Source organism: Diceros bicornis, chromosome 34, assembly GCF_020826845.1.
Source record: "Diceros bicornis minor isolate mBicDic1 chromosome 34, mDicBic1.mat.cur, whole genome shotgun sequence".
Lineage (NCBI taxonomy): Eukaryota > Metazoa > Chordata > Mammalia > Perissodactyla > Rhinocerotidae > Diceros > Diceros bicornis.
The window spans coordinates 10138507-10165289 of record NC_080773.1 but is presented as its reverse complement, the minus strand read 5'-3'; the positions used below and the strand labels follow the sequence as shown (position 1 = coordinate 10165289).

General features: G+C 44.7%; 1 protein-coding gene across 1 annotated transcript; it reads right to left on the bottom strand.

The window, feature by feature from the left end:
- Positions 1-2: 2 nt before the first annotated feature.
- LOC131396767 (zinc finger protein 805-like) lies at positions 3-25513 on the bottom strand (the record flags this gene model as incomplete). Its single annotated transcript, XM_058529153.1, has 3 exons — positions 25334-25513; positions 11913-12039; positions 3-301 (listed from the first exon to the last, which is right to left on the bottom strand). Coding segments are annotated over exons 1-3 (459 nt in total), but the record flags the coding sequence as incomplete, so codon positions are not given.
- Positions 25514-26783: the final 1270 nt, after the last annotated feature.

Sequence of the window (26783 nt, the reverse complement as noted above, 5' to 3'; positions counted from 1 at the left end):
CTTCCATGGGGAACACCTACTGGAGAGGCTCGCTCTTGTAAAACCCTTGAGTGTAGATTGTCATCTGTCCCCAACTCATTGCACTCAGGGCTCACGTTCCCAGGGCCACTCTCCTTGTGGCGGTCTGTCACTGGCCTTAAGACTCCCTCCTGCATTTCTGACGGCATTTCCTGAGTTTTGGTTTCTCCAATCCTGGAGTCACCTGAAGCTCCCTGTGTCATCCACACCTCAAGTGAGGGTCCCTTGGACAAGAGCAGCTGAGAAATGGTTGGCTCTGTAGTCTCTGATTTTGCTCTGGCTCCTGAAAAGAATTCAATAAATAAGAGTGACCTATTAGTGATGCCAACATAGAAGAAACAAAACCACCACTTTAGAGTGAAAATGAAGATGAAAATAATTCCACTGAGCTTGATATGTTTTCACATCTCTGAAACCTATGCTTACAATTTTGTTCTTTTCTGTCCCTGGGCTCTTGACATTTAAAAGGGAAACTCGAGAGGAGGTGCTGGGGCAGAAGACAGAGGGTCTGGTGGGAGACTCCTCCTTAGAGTCTTGAGTTGAGGAGGGTGGACAGAAAAATGATGACATCACAGTCAGTATGTTGGCTCTACGAGAGAATGTCTCATCAGGTGCTGGGAGAGCACAAGTGAGATGCACCAATTCCAGTCCAGAGGGGACAGTGAAAGAGATCACAGGAGGTTTCCCGGGAGGTGCACCATGAGTTGTTTCCTGACAGAGAGGTAGAAACTGCCTGACAGAGAAAGTGGGAGAGGGTGCTGCAGGCAGAGGGGACAGAATGCACACAATCAGTCTCGAGTGAAACCCGGATGCTTATAGAACTTCAGGGCTTGGAGATATGGAGGTAGGGGCAGGCAGAGGCAGAGGGTAAGCCCAGGGTCCCAACTCAGATGCCAGCGAGTACAGTCACTGCCATTCCCCAGACAAGGTTTACAAGGCAGATGTGAGCACAATCTGAGTGGACACACTGAGTCTGCTTTGCTGGAGGAACAGCCAGGTAAAAAGACACAAAATAGATACAATCTGGATAGTGATAATTATAAATATTTACTCAGAGGCATTACAGCATAGACATGTAAATGGAAAGATTAACAATATAAACATGTTCGTCCTTCCTCAACAGATCTATAAATTCAATAAACTCTAGACAAATTCAAAACAGCGTTTTTCGTAGGACTTAAAAAGATGATTCTAGAACTGATGTGGAAGAGTAAAGGGCCAAAATATAGGGCCAGATGATTCACCACTAAATTCTATGAAACATTTAAGGAAGAAATAATGCCAATGCCAAATATCAATTCTCTACAATCTCTGCCAGAAAATAGCAAAGCATGGAAGACTCTCCACCTCACTTTATGAGGTCATCATTACCTTAACAGTAAAACCAAAAACAGGTCACAAAATCTACAGACTAATATCCCTCAAGATCATAGACACAAAAATACCGAACAACATATCAGCAAACTGAATCCAAGATACGAAAGATAATACATCATAAAGAAGAGAGAGTCAACGCAGGAACGAAAGGCTGGTTCAACATTTAAAAATAAATCAATATAACTGACCCTATTAAAAGAGTAAAAAGAAACCTATATGATTGCATCAACAGATGAAAAAAAAAAAAAAACTTCTCAAAAACCTACGGAAAAAAATGGATTAAGTACAAATCTAATATGTGCAGAATTTGCATGCTGAAAATTGCAAAACATTGATGAAAAAAATCAAAGCAGATCTAAATAAATGGAAAGATATTCCATAATCATGGATTGGAAGAATCAATACTGTTAAGATATCAACTCTCTCCAATTTAATCTTTGGGACTCGATATAATCCTAATGAAAATTCCATCAAGTTCTTTTTGAAGACATTGAAAAGGCAATTACAAAATTTATATGAAAAGGCAAAGGAAGTAGAAGCGACAAAATCAGAAAAAGAACAAAATCAGAGGATATACGTTATCCAATTTAAAACCTATTATGAAGTTACAGAAATCAAAACTGGGGTGTTGGTGAAAGTATACAGACACAGGTCAGTGGAATAGAATAGACAGCCCAGAAACAGCCACCCTCAAATACAGTAAACTCCTTTTTGAAAGATGCACAGTCAATTCAACAGAGAAAGAACGGTCTTTTCAACAAAGGGCTCTGGATGTTTGTAAGGGGTAAAAAAAAATACACCTTGACACACACCTCACAGCTTATAGAAAAAAACAACTCAAAATGCATCCTAGACCTAAATGTAAAACATAAAAATATAATAATTCTGGAAAAACACACAGGAGAAAATCTGTGAGACCTAGTGTTCAGTAATGCATATTTAAAAGAAAAAAATATCAATAGATTGCACTTTATCAAAATTAAAAACATTTGCTCTATGAAAGATACTGTTAAAAGAATGAAAAGAAAAGCTGCAGATAAAGATAAAATATTTGCAAATCACATATCTGATAAAGGACTCATATCCAGAATAAATAAAACTTAAAACGCAAATATAAAAAAATAACAACAAAATGAGCAAAAGATCTGAACAGACATTACGCAAAAGATATACAGATGGAAAATAAGCATATCAAAAGATGCTCAATATCACTTCTCAAAGAGAAATGAAAATGAGAACCACAATGAGTTACCTCTACATATGTTAGAAATGGCTAAAATTCAAAAGAAAAAACTGGCAATACCAAATGCTGGTGAAGATATGGATCATGAGGAATTCTCACTCATTGCTGGTGGGAATGCAAAACGGTACAGCCACTTTGACAGGCAATTTGAATTTTCTAAGAAGTTAAAGAAATACCATATAACCCAGCAATCCCATTCCTAAATGTTATCCCAAATGAACTGAAATCTTATGTTCACAGAAACAATTGCATGTGAATTCTTATGCAGGTTTATTCATGAATAGCCAAGCACCAGAAGCCACCAAGATGAAGGGATAAACAACCTGGTACGTGCATACGCTGTGATACTCTTCAGCGATAATTAAGAATGAGCTGTAGACTCACCCAACGACATGGATGAATATTAAATGCATTTTGCAAGTGAGAAAAGCCAGACCCAAAAGGTTACAGGTTTCATTCACATAACATTCTAGAAAGAGTAAAACTATGGAGACAGAAAACAAATCACGGGTTGCCAGTGAATGAGGAAGGGAAGAGTGGCTGACTATAGAGGGGACACAAAGGAGAAATCTGTAGGGAATGGAACTGTCTTGCATTGTACTGGGGTGGCAGGTATATGCCTCTATGCTTTGTCAAAACCCAGAGAACTGTACACCACAGTGACTGAGCATTAACATGTGCAAATTAAAATAAAACAAAACAAAACCCCAAACACAGGCCATCAGAGGATCCCAGGATGGAATGCAGATTGTGAAAAATGAACCTAAGTGAATTATACACATATGGCATAATCTCACTGGAGGCAGGGGAAAATGAGCTGATCTAACTAACTTTGGAAAATAGTGTTTTGACTGGACATTGTAAAGCTAAAGACAAAAATAACTACACATAAACATTGTACCCTAGTTGGTAAATTTGTTTCCCAGGGAAATTACTTTATGTGTATAATTGGGTTGAAAAAAATAAGTCATTAAATGGTAGATAATGAAAGTGAGATTTGTCATGTCAGAGAAAGAAGTTACATATATGCATGGAGGGAAGGCTAGAATGAACCATGTCAAACCAGATTAGAGTTGAGAAGTAATTATAATATACATACCTATATTTCTTAGCTCTGTTCTGAGAGGGTCTAGAAGCAACACTGTAGCAACAAGCCCACCCAGTGCCTAGATCTTGGTTTCTTTTCTTTCTTCCTTTTTTGTTCTTTGCTGAGGAAGATACACCCAGAGCTAACACCTGTTCCAATCTTCCTCTATTTTGTATGTGGGTCGCCACCACAGCATGGTCGCTGATGAGTGGTAGAGGTCCACACCTGGCAACCGAACCCGGGACGCTGAAGCTGAGTGCGCCAAACTTAACCACTAGACCACAGGGCCAGCCTGATCTTGGTTTCTAAATACTATTATTTGATAGTATTTAAGAAAGGGAAGCAGGGATCCTTGGAGAGACAGCTGATTCTATGGCAGGGACAGAAAAGAAATGAAGCTCTCACAGTGTAAGAAAATAAGAAAGTGCTCAAAAACTAAAGAATAGGGACATGTTAAAGGGACACAGGAGCCAACCTGAAAGAGCTCTCCATGTCCAAATCTGGAACAATTTACACGACAAAACAAATATGTAACATTGGATTACAACCCAAAGTATAAAACAAACATACATGAGTCTACACTGATATAAATAAATGATCAATTAGATAAATAAATGTGGAAGAAGGGACAAATCTTCTCAATGGAGAATCCCAAGTAATATATGTAGATACTACTTCCCTTGAGTATGGGCTGGACTTGGGGACTCACTTCCAAAGATCAGAGCACAGAAAGGGAAAAATAATAACTCTACAGTGAAGAAACCTGGCAGACGCCACCTTAACCGAGTAATTAAAGTCCCCATCACCAGTGATGCTGTGTGGATATTATGTAGTGCTTATACGAGGTGATGAGAAGGACACTTCACCTCTGTGGAAGTCTTCTTAAAACCCAAAATGCCCATCTAAACAGGAGTAACATATCAGAGAAACCCAAATTGAAGGACATTCTATAAGATGCCTGACTGGTATTCTTCAAAATTGCCAACGTCATGAAAAATAAGGCAAGACTGAGAAACTGTCACAGGCCAGAGAGACTAAGGGGACATAAGAACCAAAGGCAACGTGCCATCCCACGCTGGATGCAGAAAAAGATAAAGGACGTTGGTGGAAAAACTGGTGAAATCCAAATAAAGTCTGGAGTTTCATTAATAAATGAAACTTGACATATGTAGCATGGCTATTATGTAAGATGTTAATGTAAGAAGTAACAAGTGAAGGAAGGGCATATGGAAACTCTCTATACTATAAGCCTCAAATGATTCTAAAATAAAAAGTTTACTTAAAAATGAACCTTTGAAGCTTCCTTTGAAAGCTATACAATAAGTTGTCACATGTGGTATCACAATTACACCTATAAAAATATCGTAATAAAGAAAACAATGCTCCTAATGCCGGGAGCTAATTAATTAAAACAAGTTATTAATACTAAGTTATTAATCCTAATTAAGAGAACTTGTGATTTGGGATAAAACCTCATATCAATCATGATTCATCTCAAACAATACAGACAGGAGAAAATATGAGGTGGGTACTGTATTAGATGATAACAATGCCAAAATTGAGTAGTCGAATGCAATTGCTTCATGAATTGTCAAAAGTATTAATGAGAAGTTCTATTCAATAAAAACAGGTTAAAGGAAAAGATACAGTAAAAATTACAATATGTTTGCAACACATATAGTCAACAGAACATTAAGATAAGGAATGTAAAAAGAATTCTTAAAAGTCTAAAACAGAAGTTCAAAACCCTTAATAGAAAAATAGGCAAAAGATCATGAACTTACATTTCACAGAAGATATATATCGGCCAAAAAACATATAACAACGAGTTCAAGCTCTGCAGTAACGAGGTAAACAGAAATAAAGACCAGGTGAGAAACCACTTTGTACCCACTCAGTAGGCAAAACTTATAGAGCCCGACAACATTAAGTGTGGGACAGGATGTCGTCTATGGAATCTCAGTCATCGCTGGGGAAGTTAACTAATTGCTAAGACCATTTTAGAAACATTGGGAAACATCTTGTAAAGTTGTTTTCCATCATCCAGACATTCCACTCATAAAAAGAATTACAACTAAAGCTCCTGCACATGTGCGTGATCACACATATGTAAGAATCTCCCTAGCAGCACGGTGGATGACCACAAAACAATAAAAACAAGTGAGGGCCGGCCCCGTGGCTTAGTGGTTAAGTGCCGTGCTCCGCTACTGGCGGCACAGGTTCGGATCCCGGGTGCGCACCGACTCATCACTTCTCCAGCCATGCTGAGGCCGCGTCCCACATACAGCAACCAGAAGGATGTGCAACTATGACGTACAGCTATCTACTGGGGTTTTGGGGGAAAAAAGAAGGAGGAGGATTGGCAATAGATGTTAGCTCAGAGCCGGTCTTCCTGAGCAAAAAGAGGAGGATTAGCATGGATATTAGCTCAGGGCTGATCTTCCTCACAAAAAATAAAAAATAAAAAATAAAAACAAGTGAGTAATCTTTTATTGAACAGTGTAGTGCAGACAGATTTTTTTGGATATAATCATGGAAAGAAGTGAACATCCAGAAAAATGGATATATGGTGACGTTGATATTGATAGAGAATATTTTGAGAAGGAAAAAAAATAAACTACAGCTTACACACCACGATTCTTAGTAATATAATGTTGAATTTCAAAAAAGGATGTATAGAAAGACTAAATATGTGTCTTAGTCCGTTCTGGCTGCTATAACAACATACCACAGGTGGGGTAGCTTATGAACAACAGAAATGTATTTCTCACGGTTCTGAAGACTGGGAAGTCCAAGATCAAGGACCCAGTACTATCACATTCTGGTGAGGGCCTTCTTCCTGGTTCACTCCCACATGCAAAGTAATGAAATTATAAAAGCAAAGTTCAAGAAAGTGATTTTCTCTGTGGGGAAGGGAGAGGATGGGAAGGGAAGAAGTGTATAGATCTATATAAGATACTGGTGGCTGATGGTGTTCATTATAATGTTTTTAGAGGAAATAAGCAAATGACTGGAAAAAGTTTAAAAATAAATGAGACTGTATTGAAAAATGATGAGAGTGTGTCATAAACCAAGGTTTATGGATTATATAAATCAGGACACCTGTAGTCAAATATACATGTTAGCAGCCAACAGCATATTGCGGTTAATGTCATGCTACCTGGGGAGAATCAGCCCAGGCTGAAATCCCAGCAACACCCTGCTTAGTCTTGTGTTGAACGGCTTTAGCAAGCCATTCAACTTCCACAGGCTTCTGCTCCTTCATCTAAAAATCAGAGATACAAACAGAGCCTATCTCATAGGTTGCTATGAAGATGAAGTGAAACAGTACATATACAGTACTTAATACAGTGCAAGCACCAAAAAAGCAATGAATATTTGTTAACTATCCTGTCCATATTACAGCTTGGATATGGGACATGACATGCATGGGCTGAGGTTGAAGAACTAAGTAGCAGTGGATCATTCTAGGAGACTAATTACAGTAAAAAGAAAGGGCTGCAAGAGGCCAGGTGAAGCCAATATTGGGGGCGATCAGAGTAAGAGGCAGAGAACAATCCAGTTAGAATTGGAAAAGAGAGACCTATGGGACTAAATGCCACCAGAGGTGAAGGGCAATAAAGTGGAACGAGTTTCCGCTGCATTGAAAACCAGAGAGTCTGGTGGTGAAGACTGTCACTTCAGTTCAAATCTCGCCTCCACCAGGCACAGTCACCTACACTGACTGCCTCTAAATCTCAATTTCCTAATCTGAAAAACTGGGAGACTCTCAGTTCCTAATTCACCAGCTGCCATGAGGGTATAAATGACAATACACATAAAGTTCTCAGCACAGTGCCCGGACAGCGTGAATGTTCAGTAAATCGTGGGCCATTATCCATCGTCATCACTGTTATTGTTGTTACGTTGGGCAATTAGGATAAAAGCAGCCACCTCGTCCAGAATGGTTTCTGTGCTGTGGTTCTGAGCCCCCTCACCACTGGGCCTTGAAAAGGAAAGGGGAAGACACCGAGTGCTGATGAGGATGTGGAGCAACGGGCCTCTCACACACGGCTGGTGGGAGCGTGAAGGGGTGCAGCCAAACTGTTTGGCAGTTTCTGTTCAAGCTAAACATATACCTACCGTAAAATCTAGTCGTTCCACTCTTGTGTATATTCCCAACAGAAATCGGTACTCAGATCTCCAAAAACAACGTGAACAAGAAAATTCGTAATATCAGAAATAGGAAAAAAACTAAAATGGCAATCACAGGAGAATGGACATACTTAAAATGAGATAACGCCGAGTACTGAGAAAGAGCAGAGGTCAACTATATGCAACCCCAAGAATGAATCTCACAGACACAATGATCATCACAAGATGACGGAGAATATACTGTGGGGTTCCATTTATATCAATTCAAAAATAGTCAAACCTAATCTCTGGTGATAGAGTCTAAATACTGGTTACCTTACCAGGAGGAAGCATGAGAAGCCTCTGGAACTGCCAGAAGTATTGTATATGTTGACCTGGGTTGTGGTCACTGGGGCTTATATTTATATAAAAGTTCATCAGACTGATCATCAGACTGAACTCAAAGATTTATGCATATTGCCATATGTAAGCAAAAAAGTAAAAGAAATAAAGGAGCTAAGGAAGTCAAGTGTAGACAACTTTTCCTTGAATAAGACAACTCCTCCAAGAGCTTAGTTGTACGAATGAAGTAGTCAACACCATTTAGAAACTGCCATGGAGCCAGAAATGTTTTGTGCGTTTTATTTATCCCAAGTAAGCGCCCTGAGCATGTTTTATATGCTGAATAGACGGAGAATAAAGACAAAAATGAAGCAGAAAATAAGTGAAGAAGCAAGGTCCCTGAGAAGGCAGGAGAAGGTGTGATTTAGTCTCCGGTGCAGGTGTGGCCACGGCAGGGGGCAAGACCTCTTCCATGGAGGTGAGAAGGGAAGCTACAGGTGTAAGACAAAGATGAATCTGGAAGGCCAAGGAGCAAGAGCAGGAGGACAGGAAGTAGGTTGTACACTGAGATATCAGTGGCTCAGGAGTGCTGAGTGTTTGCATCAATGGTGGAGGGGCTGGGGGAGCTGGTGCAGGAGACAGAGCTGACCAGAAACAAAGAGCAGATGTGGGCTGACCAGTCAGCAGTGTGTGGGCATCACACTGCCAAAAGATGATGAGAGCTTAGATTAGGATGTTCCTGCTGGAGCTCATGGAGGTGGCAGAGGTGACTTGGGTTAGATGGAGGCAGAGTGTTATGGGTTTGTACAAGGTCGTTTCCCACCTTCCTGACTGTCTGAGTGACAAGGCCATCCGCTGAAACTGTGGAATGTAACTAAAAGGAAAGCATTCGGAAGAGATTCAGTCGGGCGGAGGAGGGGCTGGCTGAGCAGTGCAAGGAAGCAGGAGAGGGGCAAGACCATGACTCTGCAGTGGCACCAATCAACACACTTGATGACTCCAGCTGCCCTCAGCAGCCCAGACGTGTGGCAGACAAAGCCAGATGTTGAGGTTTTACAGTAAAGGAGGGGCAGGAAGACAATGGAGTTAGGGATTGCTTCTGACTGACAAATGGGAGGATGAACCAATGGATGGAGAATGGTGGGATGCACAGATAGCAGGACAGGCTCTTTTTCTTCAGAGTCCAGAAGGGCATGGGCGGTGTTATGCAGTGTGACTGATACCACTAGATGAAAGCTCCTATAGCTGACTTTTGCTGAGCTCCTAACTGTGGCTCAGACATGGGGCTAAGCAGTTCCATGCACTAAATGATTACATCTTCAAACAGCCCAATGAGTTAGAAATTATTATCACTTTCAGTTTTCAAGAGTAGGCTGAGTGCAGCAGACTGGGTCAATGGAAACCAAACCCATCTGCTCTTCCTGGGCACCTAAACCCCACTTCCCTGCTGCATCCAAAGAGGGATGGCTGACTGCTGAGTTCTTATCAACAGAATGTGAGGGGAAGTGATGTGTGTGCATGCAAGTGGGTGTGACTTCCACCCTTCCTCTCATTTCCCCTCTTCCAGTGGAATGATGCCAAGGTAACCATAAAGCCACATATGGATGACAGAAGGCACCTGGGTCTCTGAATAACTGTGTGATACAAACTCCCACGCTGACCCACATGGACCCTGCCATGAGAGAGAAAAATATCTTTCATGTATTGGGCCACTGAGATTTTGGAAGTTGTGATACTGCAGCAAGCATTAACTTAGCCTAACCGAGCTAAATGAGGCACAAGAAAGTCATGCAACTTCCCTACTGTCACAGGGCTGGTGAGGGGCAAAGGCAGATTTTAAGATCCAAGCAGTTGGAGCCCAGAGCCTCACTCTTACCCAATCAAACAGGTTCTTCAGCTGGTGGCAGGAAAGAATGCGTTGGGGTGGGAGGACAGAGGGACCTCAAGACAAAGGGCTCTACATCAACCCAGGCACTCAAGGAGGCACAACAGGAAGCTTCCCATGGAATTCCAGAGGCAGTGGTCCCCTCCCAGGTAAGGCTGCCATGACCCCCACCTCCTGTTTCTTGGCCACCCGCCTGGACAGGCACTTTGGGAAAGGCCTCCCTTCACCGTCCATAGCTCCTGCCTGCGCTCCAGTAGGTGGATCAGCTCTGGTTTGGGAACTGGATATTGTGTTTGTGGAGAAAGGAATAAGATATGCTTATTTTAGCAAAGACAAAAAGAAATGTCTCAATGCTGTCTGGGATGTCGGGATGGAAAGGTGACCTTGGAATGAAGCTGCTGTCATCCACAAACACAATATTGATCTGTCACCTGCGAACCAAGGCCAAGAACATCATCATTGGGTCCTAAAGGCTGAGTAAGGGTCCCCTGGCTGTCTAGAGCAATTCATGTCCCGTACCTCCATCCTAGAGAGCCCCAAAACTGTTCAGATGCAGTCATGGGGCCCATGCACACCACTGTCAATGGAACATTAATTATGACTATTGCTATTAATTGCTTTTCTTTGACCAACTTTTTATTTTACTTTAACAGATTTTCAAAAAGGGAATCTTGTGTCAGTTTGAGAAACTGAACAACCAGTTTCATTTGCCACAAATGGAAAACTACTGCAAGAAAATCAAAATAACACTATTAAGTCTCAATGAACTCATGGTGCCTGCTCGGGGCTTGAGTCTAAGGCTGTCCCTGCTGTTGAAAAGAGAAATTCCCAGTCCAAGGGCATTAAAGACTCAGCACAAAACAGACACTTCCTCCCTAAACAATCAGCAAGCAGGACAGAAAGGAGAAAAAGGCATGGCTTTCTCTGGTTGTCCATCAATGCCATTTATCGCATTTGTGCACCCTCTAAAATCATCTCCCACCCCAAGAGAGGGTCATGGCCCAGACTTAAGGGCACAGGACGGAGCATGTAGGCATCAGGGGCCAGTGAAGCCTTTGAAATGGGACCGTGCTGTTTAGAACAGTGGTGGTAGGACTCACGCAGCCGCCTCCTGGTGTCCTGACTGGTTTACTCACACTCTGAACAACATCCCATTACCCAGGGGTCCTGCTGACCGGGCTGTGAACCAACCGAGCTTGGTCACTCAACTTCCACCTCGTGGGAATCTGGAGAAGGGACAGACTAGGGCCAGCTTGTGCTGAGCCCCGGGGTGAGAGGTAAAGGAAAGTGTGGGCTCAGATGGCAGTTTCCTGCCAGGACACCCGTGCAGAGAGAAGGACAGAGAAATGAAAAAACCATATGGAGAGAAGAAGAGACAAGTAATCGGGGAGTTTCTCAGCATGAGGACAGGGGTGGGCACTTCCGGCCATGAACTCTGTGTAGCAGAAAAGGCCAGTCTGCTGAGAATGGCACAAGGAGACCCACAAGGAGACACAAAGATCAGAAGTCCCTGAGGCCAAGATCTAATCAGGATTCCTTCCATTTCCTGACTTTAGGCTCTCACGGTACCCGACTGGATACCCTGCCCTTAGATATTAAAAGACACCCATATTTCCTCCAACAAATCTTTCCCCTTTAGTATCTGAGCTGTTTTGAGGGGAACTATGTTTGTTGCCCAAAATTCCTTGTGGGAGACACAGGAGGCTAGGCAGATTAGTTTCACTAGGTGAAACTAATGCACGTCAGGGATGTGAGGAGGAGGGAGGGTGTCCTGTGAAAGCCTTCTGAACAAAGCACAGGATGAAGGAGGCTGAATGTCCCCAAGGAGAGGAGCAGTGAGGCCTTACCCAGAGAGACCAGGAGCCCACAGGTCTCCAACATCACCTCCCAGTACAGAGTCCTCTGGGCAGGGTTCAGCTGCCCCCATTCGTCCTGAGTAAAGGTCACTGCCACATCCTTGAAGGTCACTGACGCCTGGAAAGTCAAACAGAGGTAGCTTTGTTGGCCCTGGGCCAGTCAGATGAGATTAGAGCCCGATGCTCAGTCACTGGTAAAGGACCCCAGAGCCCCAAGGCCAGTATCACTGAGCATTTCCTGGGAGCTGATGGGGTTCAGGGGAGGCCGCCCCAAGATGAGCCACTTTGGCACGTGGAGTATTTTGAGCTGAAGGCAATCAACACCCTGTGGGTTCAAGGGAGATTTTTTACCTCTCCCTTGAGGAATTTAAGTTAATGGCTTTGCCTATAAGGAGAGTAATTACCAGAAATAACCTTTTTTTTTTTTTTTTTTGGTGAGGAAGATCAGCCCTGAGCTAACATCCGTGCTAATCCTCCTCTTTTTGCTGAGGAAGACCGGCTCTGAGTTAACATCTATTGCCAATCCTCCTCCTCCTTTTTTTCCCCCAAAGCCCCAATAGATAGTTGTTATGTCATAGTTGCACATCCTTCTAGTTGCTGTATGTGGGACGCGGCCTCAGCATGGCCAGACAAGTGGTGTGTTGGTGCGCGCCCGGGATCCAAACCTGGGCCACCAGTAGCGGAGTGAGCACGCTTAACCACTAAGCCACAGGGCCAGCCCTGTTCTTATCCTGTGAACTACCCTCCTCCCCATTGGAACCCCAGGCCCCGAACCCATTCTTGGCTCAAGATGGCATGAATACCTCAGTTTACCTTTCTGTCTCTGAACCCCTCATGGATGTGGGGTTCCCACATGTATGAAATTAATTAAATGTGATTTTCTCCTATTAATCTGTCTCATGACAATTTAATTCTCACACCAGCCAGGAGAACCTAAAGGGTAGAGGAAAATTTCTTTCTCTCCAACAGTTGGAGTAGCTGGCAGGACAAACTTCTCTGGCTGGACTCTGCTCCCTTCGAGGCCACTGCAGCTGCAGAAGATAAGAGTTCTTACCCCATCAGTCTCCCAGATCTCTGCCTGCTGCAGGATCCACTGGAACCAAGAGTCATAAGAATCTTTTTTTCTCTTTCCTAAATTTAGATTAGCAGGAGAAAATATTTGTGAAAGCAGTTTCTTGAACTTAACAACTCTAGTGAATTTAGTAGAGCACTCTTGGTTTTACTAATCCATTTCCTCCCAGAGATAGTCACTGTTTTTCTTTGTCCTTGCGTATTGTCCTAAGAGGGAAATTCCATAGTCAAAGTCTGCTCATAGCCATCTGGAAGGGCTTCCCTGTTTGAGCAGGCTCAAGGTATGAGGTTTTTTCCTTCCATCTTGTTATATGTCCTGAGAGCTGGGCGTTTTTGACCAGTGAGAAAATTCTCTCTGATCTCCACCAATCCAGAAGGTGCATTTACCAGGTTGCATCTGGTGGTCTGGTGGTCTTGGGGTTCTGAGTCTCTCAGCTCTCAAGAGAGTTTGTCCTTTTTCTTGAGACTATCTTTGGTAGTGACCTTTTTTCTTGTATCCTGGGGGCTATATCACCTGCACCCTTTCCAAGGACATCTCTTGCGTCTGTGGTAAAGATTTATTCTAAGCCTGGAAAGTTACCTCCAGGTCTTTCCATAAAGAGGCTTACTGGATTGAGTCACTATTGGAATAAATATACAAATGGAGATCCTCCTTCTCAATGAGCGATGAATCTTTTGAATTGAAAAAACTTCTATATTTGAAAAAATTTTGAGAGAGCTCTCATTCCAAGCAACTGCTTTATTGGTATTTATGAGAGGATCAAATTGAAAAGAAAACTCAAAGAAGTGTAACAGGTGGCCACAGGGAATCCCTTAATAAAATGACAGACCACAAGTCAGACCTAGAACAAAGATTAAAAACCAAGTCTAGCATAAACTCTCCCTCTCCTCCCTCTTATACCCCCCCCCCCCGATCCCCAGCTCCCTGACACTGACCCTCCAGAAGATCTTTGGGATCACTGGGCCCTGGTCTAAACACCCCCTCAGAACCCAGCTCCATTTCCTAAGCCTTAGATCCTAAGACTCCCCTTCCCCAGAAAACATCCACCTGCCTATTTTAACTTCCATTTCTCTAGAAGACCTACAGAGGGCACTCGGGCCTGACCTCCATGCAAGGGGCACAGAGGACACTTGTGTAAATGCTGAAGGCCGAGAAGTGACTTTAGCAGAAGCAGTTAGGAAGCAGGAAGGCTCGCTTTGCTGTCCCTTATGACTCCTCCTACTTTCCAGGGCTCGATAAACTGGCCCTGCCAACTTCATACGTTCATATGTAATGTCCCTTGGGGATGTATTTTGGACCTCCTCCGCAAAGAGTTCAGGTCTCCTGGACAGCAGCCGATCTTTCAAATTATAAAACCCTCTCCTACCTCCACTGTCAGAAGATCCTACAAAATTTAGAAAGGAGTGAGAAAGATTAGTGACTATTCATAACCCTACTCACAGACACCTTGACTGGCTACTAAGGCGCCTTCTTCCAACTCATGATTAGATTACAGTGTAGTTATCAGATAGGCCAGATGGCTTCCGGGAGAAAACCCTCCCACAGGGGAGATAGGTGGCCAGACCCTCTCCCAGGCCCTCCTACAAATGACCAGGGGATGGCTCTGCTAGAGGCTGATATTCAGGGTTTAACGGGAGCTGTTTTAGAAGCATTTCCTCCTAAAGTTAATTGGTCAAAGACTGAAGTGTACACTCAGAAGGAAAGAGAACAGCCAAAAGCCTTTGTTGAATGATTTATACAGACCTTTTGAAGGCACACTGCATTAAACCCAGAAGCCCGGAGCACAGGAAATCTCCTGATTTATGCTGTAGTGGGAAATTTTCTCCCCATATAAAAACGCAAATTCAAAATAGTGTAGTTGGCTGGTCGGCAACTGTTACGCATGATAATGGAGGCCCCCAAGCAATTCTTTGAAAATAGTTTGCAGGAATGTAAAAGGAAAGAAAGAGTTAAAAGCAACAATTCTTGCTCTGCAACTCGAATCTCTAGAAAGACAGAAGCAAGATATGGAAAATGCCTTAAGGGCCGCTCAGAGCCTCCCCTATTTGCCTCCAGACGTTAGCAATACGTTGGTATTGTAAGAAGCCAGGACACTGAAAAGAAACTGTCCAGGACTCAAGAGAAAGGAAAGTGTAAGAAGCAATCCACCAGGCCCTAGTATGCCCAGAAGGTTCATTTTTCTCCTCCTGAGGGGCATTTCTCCCCCAAATGATGGGGTCAGCCAATCCTCAGTCGCACCCCAGAGCCCACCATCAAACAGAGGATCAGAACTGGATTTCTTAATTGATACTGGTATGACTTTCTCTATCATCGCTCAGAGGACTATTCCCTGCGCATCACCTCTGCTGCTATTCAAGCTGTTGGAGCCTCTGGGCAGCCTATTTCATTGCCCACACCTCAGCCCACTCCAACAGCTCTAGGCTCTCTCAACACCCATCATGCCTTTGGTTTCTAATTGCTCACCAGCAAACCTTCTTGGCAGAGGCTTGTCATGTAAATTTAATGCCACCATAAACTGTAATGAGAAAGCCGTTTTTATTTACCTACCTCAGATGAAACTCTGAATCTCCTACTTTCTTTACCAGAAACTCATCTTGATCTAAACTCTTCTGAAGAAGATGAGCCTCGAAAAGATGTTCCAATTAGCCTTTGGGCCACACATTCAAATGAAGTAGGATTGTTACTGAGGGCAGAACCCGTGCACATTACTTTGAAAAAGAATAAACCGTTTCCATGAGTAGCCCAAGCCCGCTCTGCAGGGAAGCAGAGCCAGGAACTGAAGCTGACACCGACCCCCTCTGCAGCAGGGTGCACTAGTTTTACCTCCTCACCCTGTAACGCTCCAATCTTGCCAGTGAAAAAAGAAGAAACCTGAGTCAGATGGGAACCAAATCTACCGATTGGTACAAGACCTCAGAGCCATACACTCTTTTGTAATTCCTCGGCATCCTGTGGTTCCTAATCCAGCTGTTACTCTTACCTGATCCCTGATGATGCTGCCTGGTTTTCCTGGACTGACCTCTGCTCAGCCTTTTCTTCAATCCCCCTGCATCCTCACTCACAAGCTCTTTTCGCATTTACATTTAAAGGGATACAATTAACATGGACTCGCATACCTCAGGGATGTTGTGAGTCCCCTCAATATTCTCCCAAATCCTTAAAGCAGACTTGGATTCTGTAGCCTTTACTCAAGGCTCCACCCTTGTCCAGTATGTTGATGACCTTTGTCGACATAAATAATCCACAGTCGACATAAATAATCCATAATCAATCTATAGATCAAAATTGGGGTGAATTTATTATGAGCCAACTTTTGAGGACCATAGCCCGGGGCCTTCCCTCCCTAAGTAAGGAAGGGCACCAAAGAAGTGGGGTGTACAGAGCGGTTATATACCGTCAAAGAGCACGTATCACATATGATCGCAGTGTCCCTTTCCAACAGCTACAAGATCGCCCCGGGGGATTGCCCTGTCAGCATAGCAGATTGATGGACACAGCGGGGAGCAGGTCTGCTGTCTCCACGGGTGGGGCTGGTGGCAGGTCTGTTGTCTCGAGCTGGGTGGTCTGAGTGCAGCAGTCAAATCCTAGCCTAGACACACGTGTGTGGTGATGGATTGTAATTAGTATTTGGGTGGTGAACATGAGAACATGATGTAATCCATGCAGAAACAGAAGGATAATGAGGTACACCTGAAATTTATACAGTGTTATAAACCAATGTTACCACAATAAACAAACAAATGAACAAACAAAATCCTAGCCTAGGGAGAAATGCTTATCCTTAAGGAAATGCCAATATGGGGGAAGTTGCATCCTTATCTTAAGAGCATTTACTCTTCTCTTTGAGACGTGGTAAAGCAGATACATAATGCATGTTTGAAGGCGACAGGCCCTGCTGGAAAAACAAACTCCGGCCGGAATTCGTTTTACCCCAAATGGCTTCCTCACATGCTCCAATGTATCCTATTGCTTGCCATTTATTTATCACCTTTTACTTTGTAAATAAACTAAGCAGAGAGCTCTTACAGACCCCCCTATTCTCCTAAAGGCACTGGCTGGATGAGGCCAGAAAGTCTCCAGATCTAAACTTCAGTGGGTGCAAACGACTGTTACCTACCTAGGTCATGAGATATCTCAGGGCATTCAAAAGCTCACCCCAAAACGCCTTGAGTCAATGTTGTCCATTCCTCTTCCCAAAACGAAAAACGTTACGTAAATTTTTAGGGGCAGCTGGCTACTGCCACCAAGGTAGTCCTAATTTTGCAGCCCTGCTAAAACTCTGTACACCCTTCGATAGCACCCCAGAGCCTATCTCCTGGCCTTCAGAGGCATTAACCTCCTTTGAAACCTTAAAATTAGCTTTGTTCACACCCCCCGCTCTTGCCTTACCTAACTTTAACAAACATTTTTCATCGATACTACCACGAAAATAATGGGACTGCTGCAGGCATTCCAGGATAATCTTTTGCCTCTCAGATACATCCTACAGCACATTTCTCATGCTGGTTAGACACTGTGGCATCAGGTCTGCCCCCATGCTTATGTGTGGGGGCTGCAGCTGCCACCTTGATTGACAAAGCCAGTGCTCTTACTTTAGGCTTCCCATGCATCTCCATGTTCCCCATGCTGTGTCTGCTATTTCACAAGTTCACAGGACACATCACCTCTACAAGGTGACAGACCACCTATGAGTAGGCTCTTTTAACTAACGCTTCCATCATCTAACACCATTGTGGCATGTTGAATCCAGCTTCTTTACTGCCCCTCCCTGACGACAGAGGCCCCCACTCTATCCCACATGATTTCCCTGCAACTACAGAAATGGTCTCAAAGCCACGAGAGGACCTCAGACATCCTTTTAGATACTTAGACTTACTTCTGTTTTGTGATGGCTCCTATAAATGAAATTTCCAGGAAAACATAATAACTGGTTATGCCATAGTTTCCCCACATGAAACTCTTGAAGCTTATTAATACTTTGCCCTGACTGTAAAATCAGCCCAAGCTGCTGAACTCATAGCTCTCACTGGGCTTGCACATTAGCAAAAGGGAAAACTGCTACCATTTACACAAACTCCAGATAAGCTTTTGGAGTCCTGCCAAGCTGTTGGCACAATGTGGAAATCCCGTGGATTCTTAACTTCTGCAGGAACTCCCATTCCGAATGGGCATATAACTGCTGCTCTGTTACAAGCTATTCACCTCCCTTCTCAAACTGCCACTGTTTACCATTCAGCCCACACTAGGGAGACTGACACCGTATCTTTAGGAAACGACAGGCTGACAGAGCTGCTAAGCATGCAGCTCACCACGGCCCCCCTTGTCCTTTCTCCACCCAATTTCTAAAGCTGCCTTTATCCCTGACTGATATTATTAGCTATGAGGCAGATACCCCACGATCTGAAAAAGACAAATGGATACAAAGGGTGCAGAACAACGACCAGATGGATTATACGCTGGGCCACATGGACCTCCTGCAGCCCCCTTTCTTTTGACTTTTTGGTTTGTACTTATCTCCTACCAACTGGGAGACACCTGCAGACAGGAGATAGTTAAGGAACTAAAAGACAATTGGCTCTACCCTGGCATCCACCAAATTTCTGATTAAATTATTTCCCAGCGCACTAACTGCAAATCTCACCAAGTTTCTGGGAGAAATCAGTGTACCCCAGAAGCCCTCCCAGGCCCACACTGCCCTTTGTGGCACTCCAAATGAACACGATAGACTTGCCCGCAGATTTAGGCTACTCTCACTGTTTGGTTATCGTCTGCACGTTCAGTGGATGGACTGAATGCTATCCGACCTGACATGCAGATGCCACAACAGTGGTAAACAAATTAATAACAGATTATTTCTTGTTTTGGCATTCCTCTATGGATTGAATCAGACCAAGGAACTCATTTTACAGCAGAGATAAACGACCTGTTTGCAAAAACTCTGGGGTACTCATTAAAATTTCATACCCCATATCATCCTCAGTCATCAGGGCAAGTGGAATGTAAAAATTTAGACATAAAAAGGACTTTAGGAAAAATCTGTCAAGAAACCAGACTTAAATGGCCAGAATATATAAAGATCCTTGGCCCTCATAAAGATGCAGAATACTTCAAATAGGAGACAGGGATTGACCCCTTTTGAAATAGTTTTTGGACATCCAATGCCTACTGGCATCTCCAAACCCCCCATTTCTGGATTAAGCTAACATTATGGGAACTTAAGTGAACAGTTTGAGGCTAGGACTAGCCATATACAAGAACTAACTAGTATGCTTGAAGCCTATTGCCAACAGGTAAGAGGGGCATGGCCTCCACCAACTGACAAGCCTCGCCATCCCTTTTGACCAGGAGACCCGGTGTACATCAAGGTCTTGAGAAGAAAATACACGCTGTCACCTCACTGGGAAGGACCTTATGAAGTCCTACTGACCACCTACGCTACCACCAAATTAAAGGAAAAATCTTCCTGGATCCATGCAAGCCAGGCCAAAACAGACCCAGAACATTGCTCTCAAGACAACTGGGAGACAGTCCCCACAGGTGACCTTCAACTAAGGATTTCCAGGGCCAATTCCCAGGCCCCAGAGCAGCCAGCCTCACGAAGTAGCCAGTTTTTTCCAAGATCACTGATCAAGAAACCTCGCTTTCACCTACCCCTTGTTTCCGTTTTTAAGATACACACACACACACACCTCCCCCGCAATAACTACCTTTTCTTATTAATGGACATTTTTCTTCATTTATTAATCAGTTATTAGAAGGCTGACTGGAGAGTGCTGTCCCTATCCATCCTGTTTCCCCTCTCTAAGTCTCCACTATGGTTCTTTTTCAACCTGTGTCTCGCTCTTTCTAACCCTCTCTTTTCCAACAAGTTGGGCACAGACAAAACATCCCCTTATGCCATTTACCAAACCCTGGCCATGTTAACCAAACAATCTGACTGTTGGTTATGTCAACATCTAGATAGCGCAAAAGAGCCGGAACTAGTCTTCATTCCTGCCGATGTGAACGCCTGGTGGACTAAGGACAGAAGATGCACGAGCCACAGGGTATGGTATCCACGACAAGGAAAACATCACTCTGCCTCTTCTTCTGCTCAGTCATTCAGGCGCCGGAAAACCTCCAGAGACGCTCAAGGACTGCCCCTTGCCCAGGTAAAGACAATAGGTGGAAACTTTTTCCTTTGCATTAAAAACAAACACGACACTGGACCTTTCCTGGGTGAAATACCAGGACATTAGCGTGATCAAACTCTGTGGTTTGATTCCACAGATGGTATCTTCAAACCTCTCAAGAAAATTCTAAGTGACTCTAGCACCATCCTTTTCAGCACAAGCATCTGCCAAATCACCCAATGTCCTGGATGGTTCATAGGCCACCACTGTACAACTTGGGGTGTTGTAGCTGCCCCCATGATTAAGCTTCCCAATATCACAAATCGTATACGGGTGGGTCAAAAATCTGGCTTACTTGGCTGGGTGACAGAACCAAGCTTTACAGCTGCCAAAACTAGACTACAGGCCTCCTATACCAGCTATTTCAGTCTGTTCTGCTCTCACAGATTGACAGGAGCACATGGAAAATGGAGGTATTTGGACACTAACAGTACCAATGGCAAAGGTTTTAGAATAATCCAGACTCTGTGAATTACAGGTTCCGTTCTAATCTTGTCTGTAAACCACACTGGTCTTTTTATTTTATGTGGCAACAAAGTACATAAAGGGTTCCCGCCTAAACGGTCAGGACGATGTGGACTCGGACACCTGGCCCCTTATGTCACCAAATACTCCACCCTAAATGCCAGCCAAGTTACAAACATGGGCTCCTTTGTTCATAAAGTCATGCCACATACACATGCCACTCGAGAAATCATAGAGATCCACTTGTGTATCACAACTCCAAGTTCTTTTCAGCACTGAGGGTCTTATTCCCAAGCTTTGGAGATTATGAATTGGAAAAGGTGATCTTGAATCTGCTATGGTAATGGAACAAGAGTTCAATACCACTATGCAAACTCTGAAAATACACCAGGCAGAAATCAACAGGTTAGCCTCTGTGGTGCTCCCAAATCGCCATGCCCTAGATACACTCCCTGCCCAGCAAGGAGGAGGAGGCTGTGCAATCATTGGTGAAAAATACTGCTTTTATGTGAAACAAACAGGACAAGTAGTATCTAACTTACATGTACTGAAGAGAAGATTAACACTTCCCATCAGACAAACGGAGCAAAGACATTTGATTGGACTGACCTATTCCCAGGACTAGGGAACTGATTTAATGGAGAGTGGGGAATGTGCTCAGGTTTGTTCTTCTCTGTTTATTCATTCGCATTCTAATCTACGTTTTTTTGTCCCTTTGCAAATTTCTTACCACCTGGCTGCTAAATTGGTTTCTCTCTCCACAGTCACCAGCTCAGCTTTTAATATATAAAACTTTCAGGAAGTTTTAGAGGAGAGAGCTGATGGGGTTCAGGCGAGGCCGCCCCAAGATGTGCTACTTCGGCGTGTGCAGTATTTTGAGCTGAAGGCAATCGAGACCCTGTGGGCTCAAGAGAAACTTTTACTTTTCCCTGGAGGAATTTAAACTAAGGGCCTTGCCTATTACCAGAAGTAACCTTTTTTATGACCTATCTGTGCAATAGGGCAGCATCTAATCACTGAACATCTGCTCTTCTTAACCTCCTGTGAATTACCCTCCTCCCCTCTAAAGCCCCTATCCCATTCTTGGCTCAAGAGGGCATAAATACCTCAGTTTACCTTTCTGTCCGTGAATCTCTCATGGATGTGGGGGTTCTCATATGTACAAAATTCATTAAATTTGACTTTCTCTTATTAATCTGTCCCATGTCAATTTAATTCTTAGACCAGCCAGCAGAACCTAGAGGGGAGAGGAAAAGTTCTTCCTTCCCAACAGAACCTAGCTCTCTGTCAAGCTCCAAGGGAGGCAGACACTGCCCATGGACAGAATGTGATGGTGTTAGAGACGAAAGCCTTGTATGCTGAAACCATTCACAAAAGACACAAGACAAGGGCAAGGCCATGTGGCCTGAGCAGCAGACAGCCAGCACTCTGGGAATGAAGAGGAATAGGAGGAAATGACTAGGATCACAATCCCACCAAGATAAAAGCAGCACAGTTGAGCCTCGCTGGGCCTCACCATATGCCTGCACCCTGCTGAGGCTCCACAGGCCATATTCTAGCCATTACAAGTTCCCAGCTCTGGAGATAGATTCTGACTTCGAATACAGCCTATTGAGAATGGTACTCAGCTGCTCTATCATCTGGGGGAAGTCAATTTGTTTCTCTGAGCCTCGATTTCCGCATCAATACAATAATAGTTCCCACTTCACCAGGTGGTTGTGAGAATTAAAGAGAAAATGTTCATGAAGCAAACACGTGTCAGTGTTTGGCTTGTGTTTCCTATTTTTATTAATCCTCCCACAGCTAGAATGTAAACACCATCATCATCTCTGGGGCACAGTGACATGAGGCTCAGGCAGCTCTAGCAAGTCACCAAGAGTCACATGTCTCTGGAGCAGAGGCAGAATTCAAACATCTGTAAAAGACCACACCATCTCGCCCTCCTGAGACACATCTCAGAGATACCCCTGCCTGTGTACACACACTTAACGTCTGGCTGGAAGGTCCACCATCCCCCTCTTTCCCAAGTCCACACACCAAAGGGACACCTGCCCACTTTGTGAAGCTCACGTTAGGTGTAAGCTCCAGGCTTCCCCAGTCCACCGCGGGTGGAAGGGTGATTAATAATGCAGGCTCTGGTGGTCAGTGTACAGGGTGTTGACTTTTGGCTACTCAGGAGCTCTGTGACCTTTGGCAGGTCTCAAGTTCCTTCTACGAAGCAGGAATGATAAAAAAAACCTCACTCTGAGGTGGAGATAACTCTGCTTCAGCACAGTTCAAGGGCTAAATGAAGGCTAGCTGTTGTGCATGGTTTAGTTGGTCTTTTTCCTCTTTGCTCTCGGAATATCCTGAAAAACAAAATCAACCAAGCCCCCATCTCTGTGTTGGGGAAGAGGGAGAATCTCCGTCTGCCCTTTTCCTTAAGGTTTTTATGGCTGGCCAAATAATTAACAAGACAGGTTAGCAGGAGAAAATAATACCAAGTTTAACAACATGTATACATGGGAGAAAGCAGGGACACTGCGTTTCTCAACACAATAGCAGAAATTTTCGTCTTAAATACCATGTTCAGCCAATGACAAAGGAGGATTTTGGGGGTTGGGGGAGTCAGTTACAGGAGATTACCACTAAAGCACAGTAAACAAGAGTAAGGTTTATTATGCAGCCCCAAGGCCTCACCTTCCACATTGACAAGTCACTAGAAATGAGCTCATCCCCCCTCTTCCCAATACAGAGAGGGAGATACCTTTACAAATGGAGACTTCCCTTGTAAATGATTGTCTGGCAACTCCTCGCAGGGCCATCCAAAGAATGTGGCTAGAGAGACAGAACTCCCGATAAGATGGGCTTGTTGGTGCCTTTTCTATTGTAACCTCTATCCTACATTATCTTTATAGCAGTCATGATAGATCTGTTCTAGGAAGGAGTCACCATGTCAAATTCTTTAGGCAGTTAGTGGGGGAGGTCAAATGTCTTTCAGAGAAAACAACCAAGGTAAAGAGATAGATTTCAGGGTGGTCAAATCTTGATCTCCCACATCTGCTTTTGTAACTCTACCAGATTCTGTGCACAAAGATTCCAGGAAATGCACAGGTGGGGACGGGGGAACTTTATCTAGAACTAGCAAGGCCAGGGAAAGACTCTTCTGAGACACTGGTGCAGAGCTGGGAAGGAAGTGAAGAGGCTGCTCTGCAGAGGTTGGGGGGCAGTTTCCCCAGCTCAGGGAACTGCAAGGGCAAAGGCTGGGAAAGAGCATGGAATGTTGAAGACAGCTTAGCTGGAGGGCAGTGAGCAAGGAGGAATGGAAGGAGAGAACAGAAGGGGAGGGGGAGAGGTGGATGTAGGACGGACTTAAAGCCATGGTGGAAGGTGTGGCTTTAAGTGTGACAGGAGTCCCTGGAGGGGAGAGTCACTCACTCATTAAGCAGTTATGGAGCACCAGGTACAGGCCCTGCCTGTCCTGGGTCCCAAGATAAAGCAGAGATCAGGAGCTCATGTTCCAGGGTTGGGGACAGGTCCTGAAGAAGGAATGCAGAATACTATGTCGAATGGCCCTAAGGATTCTACAGACAACAAAACGGAGCGAGGGCATCAGAGATTGGGTCAAGTTTAAATGGGGTGAGTGGGGAAGGCCTTTCCAAGGAAGGGACAGTGGAGGGAGCCTGAAATGAGGTGACAAAGGGAACCACACGTGGCAAATGCCCAAACAAGACAAGTCCCGACAGTGATTAGGGCTATGACAAAAGTAAAAGGGTGCCATGCTAGGGAGTAATCCGGGGCCTGTTGTGCGTTTACATCTAAAAAGACACGTCACTCCTGCACACCATCACTACTGAGCATGGAATGGATCTGCTTTTCAACTGCGAGTGTCCTAAACAGGTAGACTGATTCACTACACCCAGCAGCAAGTCAACTCCACCCGCAAGAATCAGATGGCAACTGCAAAAGATGAAGCCAGGGTACTTCTTGGCTCTCAGCCTGATCGCCGATCTTCTGTGCCCTAGCAGGGGAGCAGCAATTCCAAAAGCGTTATTCCCACCCACTTTTTCCACCAGGCTAGCCCCATTCCCACTCTTCTCATCAGCCGTGTAGAGGTCAGAGCCCAGGAAGGCCCAAGGAGCCAGATTCTTCTTGTAGCGAGCCCCTAAGATCACTGCGGACTCAGGAACGCACCTCCCCGGCAACAGAGCACAGCATCATGTTACCTCGGCAGTGCGGGGAACAGAAGCACATAACACACGTCCCCTCTGCAGTTCCAGTTCTAAACCAAGAGAGAACAATTGTTAACATTCCCATTCTATACCTGAGGAAATGGAAGCCCAGCTTAGAGACGGTAGCTGGACAAGGTCACAGCCCTGGGATGGGTGACCGCCAAAGTCCACACCGAGGTCTGCGCACTCAGCGGCGCTGTTCCACCCAACGGGAAGGTCCTTGCGGATTGCGCGCATTGGAGAGATTCTCAGAAGCTACATTCTCTCTTCCACAATGCAAACCGGTGACTGCCAGAAACGGACCTCTCCATGTAAACCCCAGCCTGCATTCCACACCACGGGCCACAAGGGACCCTATCCTAAGGCCCCCAGTCTCAACGGCAGCGAGGGGAAGGTGCAGACTCCCTGGACACGACCATCTCCCACACCAGCACGCCAGACAGTGAAGGTAGGGGTCCGAGTGGGTAGGGATCTTGCGCACCCTCCACTCACCTGCGCCGGGTCCATGAAAGCCAGCACCGTCATCGAAGTCCGTGTGCGGAGCGGCGACCGAGACGGGTCACTCGAACCCTCCCCCAGGTCCTACAAAGCGCAGAGGTTGCTCCCGTCTCCTTATGGCGCTTCCCCGCAAGGCACTGAACGGCCGCCGGCGCAGAGAGCCTGTGCGCGCAGGACCAAAGGTTGACAAGAACGACGCAGCCCAAGACGCCGGAAGTCCCGCCCAACAAGGCCTTGCAAAAACGCCTTTTTCGCTGTCTCTTATTGGTCCAACTCTCACTGCTTCCCACCTGGCACAGACTTCTGGGTAATGTAGTTTCTCTCCTGCACGCGCCGGAGCGCAAGGAGCCCTGTCCAAACTTCTGATGGACAGCTAGGGAACCCCGCTGGAGCGCTGAGAAAAAGTGACCAGAGGCTCTTTGAAAGGGGGTGGGGCTTCACATGTGCTTGATGTAAGAAAAATGTTAAAATATCAGGGTGTATGGGGAAGCTATTCTGATTTTGAAACCAGCAAACAGCCATTGATGATTACCTAGCTAGGGACTAAAGTTTTTTTCATTTTTGCAATTACTGGCTATAGCTTTTAGCTGTTTACACGCTCTTGTTAACTGTGCTATTTAGGCAATATGCTATCTGACTCCCACTAGATTCCTATAGATAACATCTCCCTGGTTATCACCATGGTAATGGATGTTTGAGCTGTTTTTCAGGAATTTGAACCCCTTGTCCACTTCAGGTGGTTGAGACCACCCGCTCATCAACTGGGCCCACACAGTCCAATAAGTGACCTTTTGACGTCAAGAGGCTAAAAACTCCACCCTCAGGTCATGCCAATGCTGCCATTTTGTGAACATGAGTCTTATGAAGAGGCATGAAGTCTGACTACGCCTGCACAGATCATCAGTTACCTCACCTCTCCTCACCTCCAATCATCTATCTCCACATTTCAGACCATCTTGCCTCTTTCCAGATAAATATCCTTGAGTCTCTATTTTTGGGGAAACGGATTGGAGACTCATTCTCCCATTTCCTCAGGTGGCTGCCTTGTGATTAAACCGTCTCTCTCTGGAATCTCGTCGTCTCAGCAATTGGCTTTCAGGGCGGCGGGCAAAATGAACCTGGTTCGGTACCAATTTAAACCTGATTTGGCCTGAATTTTATTTTGACCCCAGCAGCCTGACTTATGGGCTGACAAACATACATTGTACATCTGCTTTATCTCACTATCCCCAAGCAAAGGTTGCACTCTTTGAAGATAGGAATGTGTGGGAGATCAAGATTTGGCCACCCTGAAATATATCTCTTTACCTTGATTGTTTTCTCTGAGGGACATTTGACCTCCCGCACTAACTGCCTAAAGAATTTGACATGGTGGCTCCTTCCTGGAACAGATCTTCTATCATGATGGCTGTAATGATAATGTAAAATAGATGTTACAATGGGA